The sequence below is a fragment of the Diabrotica undecimpunctata genome, chromosome 9, assembly GCF_040954645.1.
Source record: "Diabrotica undecimpunctata isolate CICGRU chromosome 9, icDiaUnde3, whole genome shotgun sequence".
Lineage (NCBI taxonomy): Eukaryota > Metazoa > Arthropoda > Insecta > Coleoptera > Chrysomelidae > Diabrotica > Diabrotica undecimpunctata.
In genome coordinates this window covers 56,050,639-56,064,039 of record NC_092811.1, presented here as the reverse complement: position 1 = coordinate 56,064,039, position 13,401 = coordinate 56,050,639, and the positions used below count along the sequence as shown (strand labels likewise).

Below are 13,401 nucleotides of genomic sequence, written 5' to 3'. Positions count from 1 at the left end.
CTTCAGGAGACAAGTTTTGTAATCCAACATCACACATATTTTGTCCAAAATTCCCCTATTCAACTTAAGTATTTTCATACTTGTGAATCATCGAAACACTTTCTACGTCACATATTATATAATCGGGTACACTTAAGACACAAAACGGTATAAAGTGTTGCTCGACTTCGCTCACATTGAACAAAGGTTGCGTCCTTATTGCAATTATGTATAATCTCTTTCCACTTTTACTTTAAATATTAGTTTACTATCCTAGTTGTTAATCTTCCCTCAAGAACTTTCCCGATAGTCGTCAATTAGTGCCGTAAAGCCAATAATCACCTGTCTCCAGCTAACCACAACAAAGTTTCACACTGTTTTCTCAAACATATAATAATAATCCTTGTATCGGCATGTAAGTAAGATTTATTTAATTCGTATCATTGAATTATTTATTTAATTAAATGGAATTTAACACCAAAAAATTGCACACATATAATACTGGCATAATTGCTATATATTTTGTACCAGACAGCACACTAATACGAGTTATTTTAATTTCAACATTTAGTTTGCCATGTACCGTTGACCTGAGGATGCATAGAAAATTATAGTATGCGAATCCGGTCGTCGGTGATGGAATAAATTCATTGTGAGTAAGTCTTATTCTTATTTCTCTTTACCTAAATTGTTATGGACCCAGATAGGCAAAATATTCAAGATTTAAAAAAATGTTTATTTTCAATACCCTAATATTTGTACATAAGAATATTTCACATTGCGTTATGTAGAGGAATTAATTTGTATATTTAGAGCAAATCTAGCTTATTTATAAAATAGAAATGTTGTTAAATTTACTATTCTCTAGATTTGCCGTATTTCGAGGACGAAGCTGATAACATTGAATCAGAAAGTGATGACGAAAATATTGAGATAGATCCAAAGAGTGTAGCGGGAGTGCTTGAAGTACAGACAACCAAAAGACGAATCGCAAGAAAAGGTTAGTTACACTTTGCAGAATTGACTTAATATTACGGCCTATCATTAAGTAACATTCTGTATATACGGTTACGTGAAATTTGCCTGCTATTTTGGGACATACTCTATGCATTTAAATTGTTTTATTAATAAAAGTAATAATACTAATACTAATTCCAAAATTATATTTTAGTATAAACTATAAGGAAGAATAGAAAAGAAATGATGAATTAGCTATTAAGATAGCTAACGTAGATAAATAAAAGTAACTACCTACCTAATTCGAGAAAGATTTTTTTATAAAGAAAAAACTATCTGGTACATCTAAAACAATTGAATTTTCTTTATTTTTATAGTTGCACAAAATAGTCAAGTGGAAGTAGATTATCTACAATTGGAAGACACAGAGCAGACATCCAATGTACCCTCTACTTCTACTGTGGTGCTCAGTACACCCTCGCCATCTGCTGCCCTGCCCAAGAAAACAGCTAAAATGTCCCAGGGTCGTTCAAAAAATAAAAAATTCTTAAATAATGAATTACGAAAAAAAGAAATTTTAAAAGAAGAGCTTCAAATAAAAAAAATTAACTAAATAAATTGTTAGGTAATAGAGGTTAGGCAATAAAATAATTGTAAATAAAAATTGTAATTTCCTTAAGTAATAAAATTAATAAAAAATATGTTTTTCAAGGTTTGTACCCAGCTGTTAGAATGAGTTATTACTAGCTTCATCCTCTGCTTCTTTGACTTAATGCATTCCACAATTCTTCATTTTTTTATGGTGTTGGGCCAATATATAATCAGAATATTTCGTGGGAATCTATTTACAACAACTTTTCCTTGCATTTCCTTCTGATATTGTTCAATGAACAATAATTTAAAAATAGTTTTACAAAAATTCTTTTAGAATGTCTGAAAGTCAGAAAAGAAGAGACATTTGGAACTATTTTATACTTCAACCAATAGATAGAACAAAATGTAACCATTGCGGTTCATTATATTCGTATAAGGGAGGAACAACTTCAAATTTTAAAAAACATTTGACTAAACAAAACAAATAAAATTTCATCTCAAGCTATACCCTTATCTGAAGAAGTACCAACAATTAATGAAGGAGTACCTTCTACATTTCTTTCTTTACCATCAACATCTAGTTCCGTTCAAGTAGAACCTCATTTATCAAAACGACCGAGACTTCAAACATCTCTAACTACTTTGGTTCTAAGCCAATATCACTTTCAAAGCAACAAAAAATTAATAATTTGATTTTAGATATGATGGTTACCGATCTACAACCATTTTCAATAGTTCACGATACAGGGTTTTGAAAGTTAATTTTAGAACTTGAACCTTTATATAAATTTCCTACCAGACAAACATTTACTCAATCTTTACTACCTAAAATATATGAAAATGCCAAAGAAGTATTGTACAAATTATTAGAAAAGGCAGAGTTTGTAACGTTAACAACAGATAGATGGACATCAATAGCGAATGAAAGTTATATATCGGTAACTGTTCATTTTATTAGAAAAGAGTGGAACTTTTATTCTGTATTATTAGAATGTTTTCCTTTTAAAAACAGTCATACTGCAAAAAATTTATCTGAAGAAATCCAACGTGTTATTAATACATGGAATATAGCAAATAAAATCCAAGCGGTTACTACAGACAATGCACCGAACATAGTATGCTCAATTAAATTGTCTGGATGGGGTCATATTCATTGTTTTGCACACACATTAAATCTTATAGTTGTACAACATTCATTGAAGGAAATTAACAGTATACGTCAGAAAGTTTAAAGTATAGTAGAATATTTTCATAGAAGTACTCAAGGTAACAACAAATTTTTTTCAATACAAAAACAAATCAACCCTGTCATAGAACCCTTAAAATTAAAAAATGATGTTCCTACAAGATGGAATTCAACTTTCATCATGTTTGAAAGAATCATTAAATTGGAAGAACCTTTAATAACAGCTGTTGGATTATTACATAATCCAGTAGAGTTATTATCAGAATCTGAATGGATATTAATAAAGGAATCATGTAAAATATTAAAACCTTTTGAACAAATCACTAGTGAAATGTGTGCGGAAAAGATAGTAACATTATCGAAAATACCAAATATTGTACGTGGATTAGAGGTAGTATTAAATAAATTTAAGAATACATTAACACAACCAGAAAGTAATAATTTGTTAGCTAGTGTAATGAAGCAAATGTCTACGAGATTTATAAATATTGAAACTAACAATATCATAGCAAAGTCTGCCTTTTAAAAAAGTTTTAAAAGTCGAGCATTTAGTTGTGAAGATTATATTAAAAGAGTAAAGGAAAAAATTCAAGAAGAAGTTGTTAAAGATAATTCACAATGTCGTGGACCTGACGTCATCATTTAGTGACGTCGATTTACGAACGAAACAATAATATCAGGCATTGCCAAAAACATGCAGTTCTGGGCCCTGATTCTATTTCATTTCGATGTCGAAATTTAAAAGCGACTACGCCATGACAGTCGCAATCGCTAGCGATTCTCATTCATTTCGATTTTAGTTAAAAGTGGGGATATTTACTTTATCATTTTGACACTGCTGAGAATTTGGGTTGGCCCTCTTGTTTATTGGCTGCACGCTGAAAACGCTTCTTGTTGGCTTGGCTCTTGGCTTCATAAGTCATAACTCGATGCTTGGCTTGTTGAATCGTTGAATCACAATACATACTCTGGGTTGAATATTTTTTTTGTTTGAAATTTGTGTTTGAAATTGTTTTGTTTACGTTATATTGTACGTATTTTTTTTTGTTTGAGCGAGTGGAATTGAATGAAAATGGATGGAGTAGCTTTCGGTGATGATGCTGATGGTGGCACTAAATTGTCTGTCCAACACAAAGTAATCATGGTGGCTTTTTGGAGGACCATCCTGATTTTGCTAAAGGCAAAATCCTTGGCCATGACGGCAAGGAGAGAAAAAAGGCGATGTGGGAGATTTTAAGTACCCAATTAAATGGCGTAAATGGGTCCAAAAAAAGTAGCCAAAAATGGCAAAGAGTAAGTACATACTTTGAGTTGAGCATAAATGCTGTAGATACTTTATAACGCCTTTTTTGTTCAAATTTTTAATTTTAAACATCACAAGACAAAATACCTATTTCATATATTTTTTGTTGATAGGTGTGGATTGACTTGAAAAATAAAGTTAAAAAGAAGGCTAGTGCCATAAAAAATAGCATGACACAAACAGAAGGAGGTCCTTCTTTAAAAGGAATATTGAGTGATTTGGAAGTAAAGATTATAAGTATAATTGGGGACGAAGCAATCTATGGGTTAAACAGTTCCAGGAATGATCCTTTGGATAGTGAGGATGTAAATCAACCCCCAGGGACAGTTGTCATAGATTCTGATGATCAAGAAGCATCATTATCAAACAGCACCATGACTGCTGTTATATCTGATAGTGAACCAGATGTGTTTGAAGAACATAATTACACTTTGGTAAGTTTTTTTGTTAGCATATGTTAATGTTTGACTAGACTAATGTTTGTATTTTGAGAACGATTTCCGAAGTGGAAATTGAAATTTCAATAAACATACTTAAACCTTTAATTGTGGCTTACTCCCAGTTAAATAGTAATTAATTGAAAATGCTACAAGAAAATAACTTCAGAACAATGATATGTAAATAATTCGTACAAAAATTTTATTACAATAATTAAAACAAAAACTCTTTTCAGACACCAGAAAACCCAAGAAAACGTAGGCTGTTGAGTTCTGGAAGTTCAAGTAGCTACAATGAGGTTTCCCCTAGAGCTACTAAAAGTAGGAAAGGTATTTACTTTGATTTATATATATATATATATATATATATATATATATATATATATATATATATATATATATGTATATGTATATATATATATAACAATTTATTGTATTGGAGTATCAGGTATGCGGTCTGTTATTTAAAAAAAAACTGTTTTTTCTTTTATTACTCTATATTTCGCTGATTTTTTGTCAGCTTCATCAGGAGACAACTAAAATATGGTTAAAATTTAAATAAATATCAGGTGAGAATAAACAATGATTTACTTACAGATTTAGAGTTAAAAATATTTAAAAATGTACATGTACATTTTTAAATATTATTCAAGTAAAGTTTCAAGTTTCTGGGTTAACCGATAGAGGGCGTAACCTGTGAAGAAAACTTTGAAAACCAGTTTTTTGGGAAATATGCCCAATTATACCAAGTGTTAAATAAGTAAACTGGAAAGAGGCCTAAATTCTGCATAAAGTTGTTTAAGTACTTTTTTTTTTATTTTTTCAAATAAAGGGTGGGGGAGAGTGGAAATGTATATGTGGATAAATACCTATAACTTTGGTTTGGATCAACCGATTTTAACGAAATTAGTGTCATTAGAAAGAGTGTGGAGAAATTAATTTAAATCTACTATAAAATATTTGTATTTAGCTTTAATTGTCATGGATAGAGGGTACTTTCGAAGAGAAAAAATTAAAATTGGTTTTTCTTTAAAATATTTAATGGAAATACCTATTTATTGTAAATGATAATGGAACTGGACTAAATTCTTAATAAAATGGCATAAACCGCATATTAATAGCTTTTGTCGAACTCAAGATATGAATAAAAACGCATAAACATATGTAAGTATAGTATTGACTCACCCTGTATTAGAAATTTAATTACAAAATAAGTCAGTAGGTACTTTCAATTTTTTTTATAGCAGAAGAATTTTAATGTTGATACCTATTTTGACCATTGTTATTGCATATGATTAAAAATAGTTTTTTCGAAACTAAGTAGGCTACGACCAAAGACCATTTACACCAATAGACGTTTCACGCAGATGACCAAGGTCAAATATAAAATTGTATTACCGATATCCATCAATAGATGTCGCGATAATGAGGTATTTTCAGAGAACAGTAACAATCACGGTAACAATTGTTCTATGGTATCTGTTTGATGACAGAGTCGAAATGTTTGTTAGTGTTCTATGACTTATGTTTATGTTACCCGGTTTAACAGTTTACGTTTGTTTACGTTCTCCATTTTATATTGTTTTTTAATCTAATTTGGTGTTTATTCTTCCTTATATCCGTATTATTCTTATTTATAGTTTGTATTTTTAGTGTTAATTAGTTATTTAGTGCGTTAATTAGTTGTTTAGTGTGTATATTTGAGACTATTATTTAACCAATTATTTTTATTGTCGATCAACTTGTTGGAGGTAAGTTAATAAAACGATTGGTTCTTGGATTGTATTTATCCTAATTAAAAATCTTCTATAGGCGTCAACAAAAAACCATGCCATTCTTGGTGAACTGTTGTGTACCACAATGTGGCACTCCTGATTCTTCACCAATACGCCACAAATTTCCAAGACCCACTATTGATATGGAACGGTTTCGAAAATGGGTAGAGAATATCAATAATCCAGAATTGGCAAATATGAATCCACAGACCATATACTCCAGGAAAAGAGTGTGCCATCGACATTTTGAACAATTATTTTGTTCTTCAACATCGCATAGACTTCATCAAAATGCAGTTCCTACATTATACTTAACTGGTAAGTCTGATACATATACATCATTCCACCAAACAAAGTTTATATGCCAGATCACTTTCATAACCTCTACAGTTTAATCTTCAAATTATTGTTAATTTTTTTTATTAAATTGCAATAAACACGAAAACACTTAGATTTGGGAAGAATGAGTAAATGTCCTATATAATGTAAATTTGTCTTTACTGTAAAGCAGTTGATGTCATTGAAACAAAATGATCAAATTGGTTGGAGCACATTCTATCTTTTTTCACATATATTAAAAACATACTCCACATAAACACTCAACTCAATCTATTTATAAAGTATTCTTCTACAATAGAGAATTTCTTTTCACCAAAACACATGATTTGCTACATTTTTCATATGGCAGGATAAACTTTGCTTCAATCAAATAAATGTTCAATTGTAATAATAATACAACCTTTCATTCAAGTTTGTATTCAGGACGATTTTAGATGGTTAGCCCTACTTATTGTATTTTACAAAAAATTATGGAATAAAACAAATTGAAAGAAAAATGCAGCATATTGTAATTTTGGTATGTCAAAATAAATACAGTTTACAATACAAAAATAATATACTCTAGTTAATTAGAATTAACTTTAATATATTTTTCTGTAAGTTAGTTAAAGTAAGTAAGTTTCTGTTAGTTTAAAATTTTAGTATCCAAGAAAGGTAAATGGGTTGACTGTCTGACTATTTCTTTAATATAATAATAAACCAGTTAAGAGAGGTGAGAATTTATATGGAAAACAAACATTGTGCTTACAATGTTTTTCATATCAGGTGTTATATCCACAGCAGTTTTTTTTAATACATTTTAATAGTTTGATCTTTGGGTTTGTCTTAAAAAAATAATACTCCATATGTATTGAATACCCTAGAACCATATTTGTTGAATTTGTTGATTAATTGAGGTTTACTTTGTTCCAGGATGCAGTGGTTCTCAATCAACAATAGTGAATGAAGAACTTATTGATAATGTGAAACTTGATATTGTTGGACCTTCTGAGTTGAAAACATTGACTACAGAAGGTAAATATATTTATATAATTATGTGCTGTTGGATACTGTTACATTAACAACATTTATGATCTCCATTATATTCACTAATTAAGACATTTTTTTCTTTTACAGATTATGTTGATGCTTCTAAATCTAGTTTAGATGAAACACATATGCCCATCGAAACTGGGGAAAGTTCTGGACTGCAAAAAGTGGTTACAAAAGGTATGCAAATTTTAGTTTTTGATTTAGTTACTTCTTCAGAATACATAGCACAGCTGGCAGAATTACTTGAGAAACGTAATTCAGTTAGTAATTATGATATTGTAACTAATTTATTCTTCTTGAGTAATTATCTCAGCTCTGATACATAATATATTTATCCAAATATTTTTTTTGTAGAACAACCTCTTGGCTTCTTGTCCCCTCTGAAAATACTGAAGAAGTCAGGTAATTCCAAACAAACATTGTCACCAAGAAAAGCCAAACTATATTCTGCTGTTAAGGATCTTCACAAAAAATACAGTGTGGTGAAAAATACCACAAAAACTTTAAAACGCAGGCTTTTTGAAGCAGCTGAATTTAAAAAGAAATATCTTTTTGATGATAATTTAAATAACTTAAACACTATGACAGCTATGTTTATTCGCTGTCAAATACGAGAATCAAATAAATCAAAACATTTGAGGCGATTTTCGCTAAATGAGAAATTGATGGCATTAACATTGTATAAGCAGAGTGCTAAGTCCTACAATTTGTTGTCAAAAATATTCATTTTACCTAGTAAGTCTACTTTAAATAGACTACTTGCAAATATTATTGGAGGACCAGGTATAAATGAGGTAGTTTTTCAATCCCTACAAGAAACGACAGCGAAAATGGATTCCTCTGAAAAATATGTAGGTTTAATCTTTGATGAAATGGCAATCATGCCAGGACTCCATTTTAATGAACGACATGGCCTTATAGAAGGATTTGAGCATATGGGAGAAAATAGGGATATTTTCATTAGTGACCATATTCTAATGTTCATGGTAAGAGGTTTAAAAAAATCATGGAAAGCACCTATTTCGTACCATTTTGCAAGTAGGGGTGGTGCAAAAACATTTCAAATTAAAAATTTATTAATTGAAATAATTCAGAAACTTAGAAGCATTAATCTTAAACCAATTACAGTAATATGTGACCAGAATAATAGTGCTGTAATAAATAGTTTGATAAAAGATACCAAAGAGATTTATATGCGAAATGGACAACTAAATAAATATAGAAGTGGTTCTTTTGAAATAGTAGACTTAAGAATTTACCCAATATTTGATCCTCCACATTTGCTAAAGGGAATAAGAAACAATTTATTAAAAAAAAATCTTAATTTTGTTAAAAATGGTGTAAAAAAATCTGCAAAATGGGAGCACATACAGTGGTTGTATGAGTCTGATAATGGTCCAATTGATGGGCTTAGAGTTTTATCTCATATAACAGATGAACACATATATTGTAACAAAATCAAGAAGATGAAGGTAAAAAATGCTGCCCAAATATTTAGTCAAAGATTTTCTGCTACCCTCCAGCTGGCAGGAAAATTATGTAAGTATAAAATAATTTTAATCAAGGATATTTATACCTATAAACAACCCTAAATATAATTGTAATGTATGTAATTTATATAATTTATTGACAAAGAATGGACAAACTATAGCATAAAAATGAAGATTATGTAATTTATCCTTGCATGCACAAGAGTTTCAAAGCAATTTCAGTTTTGATCTATATATTTTTTTATCGTGGTGAGTGTCACCATGCCCTACCAAGGGCACACGGAATAAGGAGGATTTTTTTATCACGATCTTCTTGTTTTCAATTCATGTTTTACTTATAATTTATATAAATTAAATTGTTTAAGCATTAAACATGAACCCAACAGCTTCTCAGTTTGTAGGAATTTTTAAAACTTTATGTATTAATACAACTGTATCCCTATATAAACACAGTTTTAATTGTGAAGATGATAATTGTACACAAATGTTTATTTCCTTAAAAAAAATGATTGACAGTATGTATGATAATAGTAAAGATAAAAACTCTCCATTGGAAAGTTCAATTGATATAAGCAAACAATCCTTAAATCAATCTGAGACACAAGCTACATTTAACCAAAAGCTACAAGAACTAGCTACCAGTTATGTAGCTGGTTTTATTTTAAAAAAATTAAAACGAATTATTAATTGTAGTGACTGTAGAAATTCATTATTTTCAAAAAATTACGCAGCTGAGCAAAGTGCATTAATTGCAACTAAGGAATATAACAATGGTTGGTCTAGGCGACTATCATACCCTACTCAACCTTTTGTATGCTGTTTTTACAGTATTTTTAAAATAATAAATTTTTGTGTTGACAAACAACCTCAATCAAAAATCTTACTTCATGAAATTGAAAACCTCATACAAAGGAAAATTAATTTTGATTATTTAAATTGTAGTGCTAATGAACATAAAATCAAAATTATAAAATTAATCAGTAAATTTTCTATTAAAACAATATTGCACAACTGGTGCAGAAACGTTAATTTAATTTTACAAGGAAAGTCGAAATATACAGGTACAAACACAGTTAAAGTGGAAGCTAATAAAATTTACACAAATAGGTTGAAGAAGAAAAATATAAAAAAACCGAATGATATTATTTAAATTTCTGAAACTTTCATCATCTTCGTGGTACTACAGCCCTTAAAGGGCCTCGACTTTCTGAAGCTTTCTATGCCATTGTGTTATGTTTAGTTGTGTTACATATTTTTCTATTTTGTATATTTTATATTATAGAGGGTACCAACATAATTATTTCAGATAAATACTTTATACTTTGTATGTTTTCATTGTATTATTACTTTATATAAGTAAATAAATATGATCACTTATTGTCTTAAAATTTTTCTTTATTTTTCCTCCTTTAAAAAAAGATAATTTCATCCCTGTGCCTTTTATTATAGTTTTGATAACTGTTTAGTAGACAGGCTCCTATCCGATTTTTATGAAATTTGGCATATTTACATGTTTTGGGTTATAAATCACGAATATTTTTTATGGGAAATATATAGTTTTTGAGTTAGTCTTTTTTCGGGCGCTATTATCTATCTCTCACTTTAACGGCGTCAGGTATTATTTGTTTCAACACATTATAATATATATATATATATATATATATATATACTTTCTTCTTTTAATTCTTCATACTACCATATAAAAAATGGTTATAACTCTTTTATTCTTTTTTATTTCAATAAAACTTCTGAACTTCACAATGTTCTTTGTGACATCGCATTTAAAAATTAGCATGGCTTTCGTCAACAAACATTGCCGTTTTAATACACTATCTCTAAATTGATTAAATATAAAAATAAAATAAACCATCTATAAGTTTTTGTAAGGCAGTCATTAAAAGAAGGAAGTATGTTATACACAGCGTGTTTAAAGAAGCACTTGACGCGATTAAAGTGAAAGATACTACGAAAATACAATAACTCAAAAACTATCCATTTCCCCCAAAAATGTTTTATATTTATGTTCGTGATCAGCAGCTAAAAATACGCAAATATACCAAATTTCATGAAAATCGGAGATCATCTACTAAATCTGTATAAAAGTTTTAAATTTCCCGCTTTATTTACAATTTAAATTTCGCGGTTTAATATTTGAAATTCCCGGTTTAGAATTTCGTTTAAATTCCCCGCCATTAGAAATAGTTCAGATATCCATCCCCAGGTGGCGCAAAATTTGGATAGAACTAAAGCATTGTCGTGAACCGTCTATGGAGTAGATGGTCTTTGGTTTAGGCGTGAAATTGTGCTAGCCTATCTGACCAAATACGGAGTGCCTGCAAAACAAGGTGGCCGACCGTCTAGTTCACTCTCAAGTCGTTCCTTTCACAGAGTATCTGATGATATTAAATACGATAGAGTTGGGCATTTACTGGAACCAGTACCAAATAAAAAGAAAATTAGAATTAAGAAAATTAGAAAAGAAGAATGCAGGTCGATCATGATTTGGTAGTTTCTGCTTATTTGCCATTTTAATGTTTTATAATCTTTTATGTTTTACTGTTGCAATTTTACGTCAAACCTGCAAGAGACACAGTAGCATGGTATTTTTTGGTAGTTTTAGTTTTATCTTGTATTACGAGCTGTAAGAACTCGTATGTAATGTATCCTATTATATAGCTATGATTTTGTAGCCTCCACTTTTTATCATGTCAATGTCATTTTTCGTCTTTTTACTATTGCAATTTTATTTTAATCTTGTAATTTTTAATAATAGAATCTGCACTGTAGCAAATAAACTTATATTCGCAATTATTTCAGATGGATTTAACAAAGTATCTGTTATCCAGAAGGAGGCAAAGCCGATTAGTAAGCTACAGCAATTGCAGGTTGACAAACCATTTAAAATAATAAACTGTAAAATTGTCAACACAGCATTTGGACAATCGGTTCTTCTAGAACTAGAGGAAACTGTGGTGTTCCTACCGATGCGGGTTACCAAGGACTATATTCCCTATATAGATCAGTTTAAGACTGAAAATTACGCTGTCGTCTTCAGAGGCCTGGTGAGCACGGGCAAGCTAAATCCAGCAGCGGCATTTGAAATAATTGAAATTTAAGTAAAAAAGTAGATTTTTCATATTCCAAATTTTGACTGATCATCTTACATTGTGGTGGTAAAAATGGATTTGTCGAAAATGCTGCTCTCATTTTCAAATCCGGACAAAAACTGGTGATTATCACGATGACATGAATCACCAGAATTATATGAAGTGGTTGAAAGACGAACTTCTTCCCAATTTACCTTCCAATTCAGTTTTAGTAATAGACAACGCCTCATATCATAATGTGACTCTTGAAAAATGTCCTACATCGGCTTCGAAAAAAGACATCATGAAAAAATGGTTGACAGAAAGAAACATATTTTTCGATGAAAGCGAAACAAAACCAGAGCTCTACAGTAAGGTACTCATTGCTAAACCTAAAAATCCAGTATATGCTATAGACCAATTATTAGCACAGCACGGCCACTCGGTTTTACGTTTACCATCATATCATCCGGAACTTAACCCAATTGAAAATATATGGGCCATTTTAAAAAATGAAGTTGCAGCAAGAAACACGACTTTTAAATTAGCAGATGTTTTAGAACTAGCAAAAATCAGACTAAATGAAATCGCGCCAGAAATATGGGCAAATACTAGCAGGCATGTTGATAAAGTAGAAGAAGAGTATTTCAGCCGAGAATACATCCTGGATGAAGCGCATGAAATCATTATAAATTTAGATGACGATAGCGAATCATCTGAAACAGAACTGTCTGATAGTGACGACGACTACGGTTACAACAACGACCTATAAATACCAACTAGTCAAGGTGACAAGCTAGGTATTTCGTCCCTCCATGTATATTTCTTAGTTCTTTTAACATTTTATTAATTATTTCATTTCTTATTTAGTTTAAATTAACGTGTATGTGTGTATCTTATCGTGCGTAACCTAATATACCGTCTTCATGTAGATGCCTCATTAATATTCTTAAATACTTAGAGACTATTCCGGTTGCACAGTCGCATTGAGTATATAATATAAGTATCATCTAGAGAGTGTCATATAACCCCATAAAAGTAAATAGTTTATCACCGTCCATCCAAGTGCAAGAATGAAATTCCACAGTTCAGTCCAGCGTGCTGGAGAAAGAAGAAGAAAGATAGAACATTCATTATTAAAGGTAGTGTACATTTAATTTAAATACACAGACAATTTAATTAATTGATAACTTTGTATTTAACTTATTTTGTCTTAATGCTGC

At 30.2% G+C, this 13,401-nt stretch overlaps 2 protein-coding genes across 2 annotated transcripts; both read left to right on the top strand.

Annotated features, from left to right (window-relative positions):
* The first annotated feature begins 5,773 nt into the window (after positions 1-5,773).
* LOC140449575 (uncharacterized) lies at positions 5,774-9,418 on the top strand. Its single transcript, XM_072542785.1, has 5 exons — positions 5,774-6,207; positions 6,269-6,549; positions 7,483-7,584; positions 7,687-7,779; positions 7,957-9,418. Exons 2-5 carry the CDS (start codon positions 6,285-6,287, stop codon positions 9,192-9,194), a joined length of 1,698 nt encoding a protein of 565 aa, XP_072398886.1. The 5' UTR covers positions 5,774-6,207; positions 6,269-6,284; the 3' UTR covers positions 9,195-9,418.
* A 2,920-nt stretch (positions 9,419-12,338) lies between these two features.
* LOC140450827 (uncharacterized) lies at positions 12,339-12,950 on the top strand. The gene has a single exon (XM_072544501.1). The coding sequence runs from the start codon at positions 12,339-12,341 to the stop codon at positions 12,948-12,950; it is 612 nt and encodes a 203-aa protein (XP_072400602.1).
* The last annotated feature ends 451 nt before the right edge of the window (positions 12,951-13,401 follow it).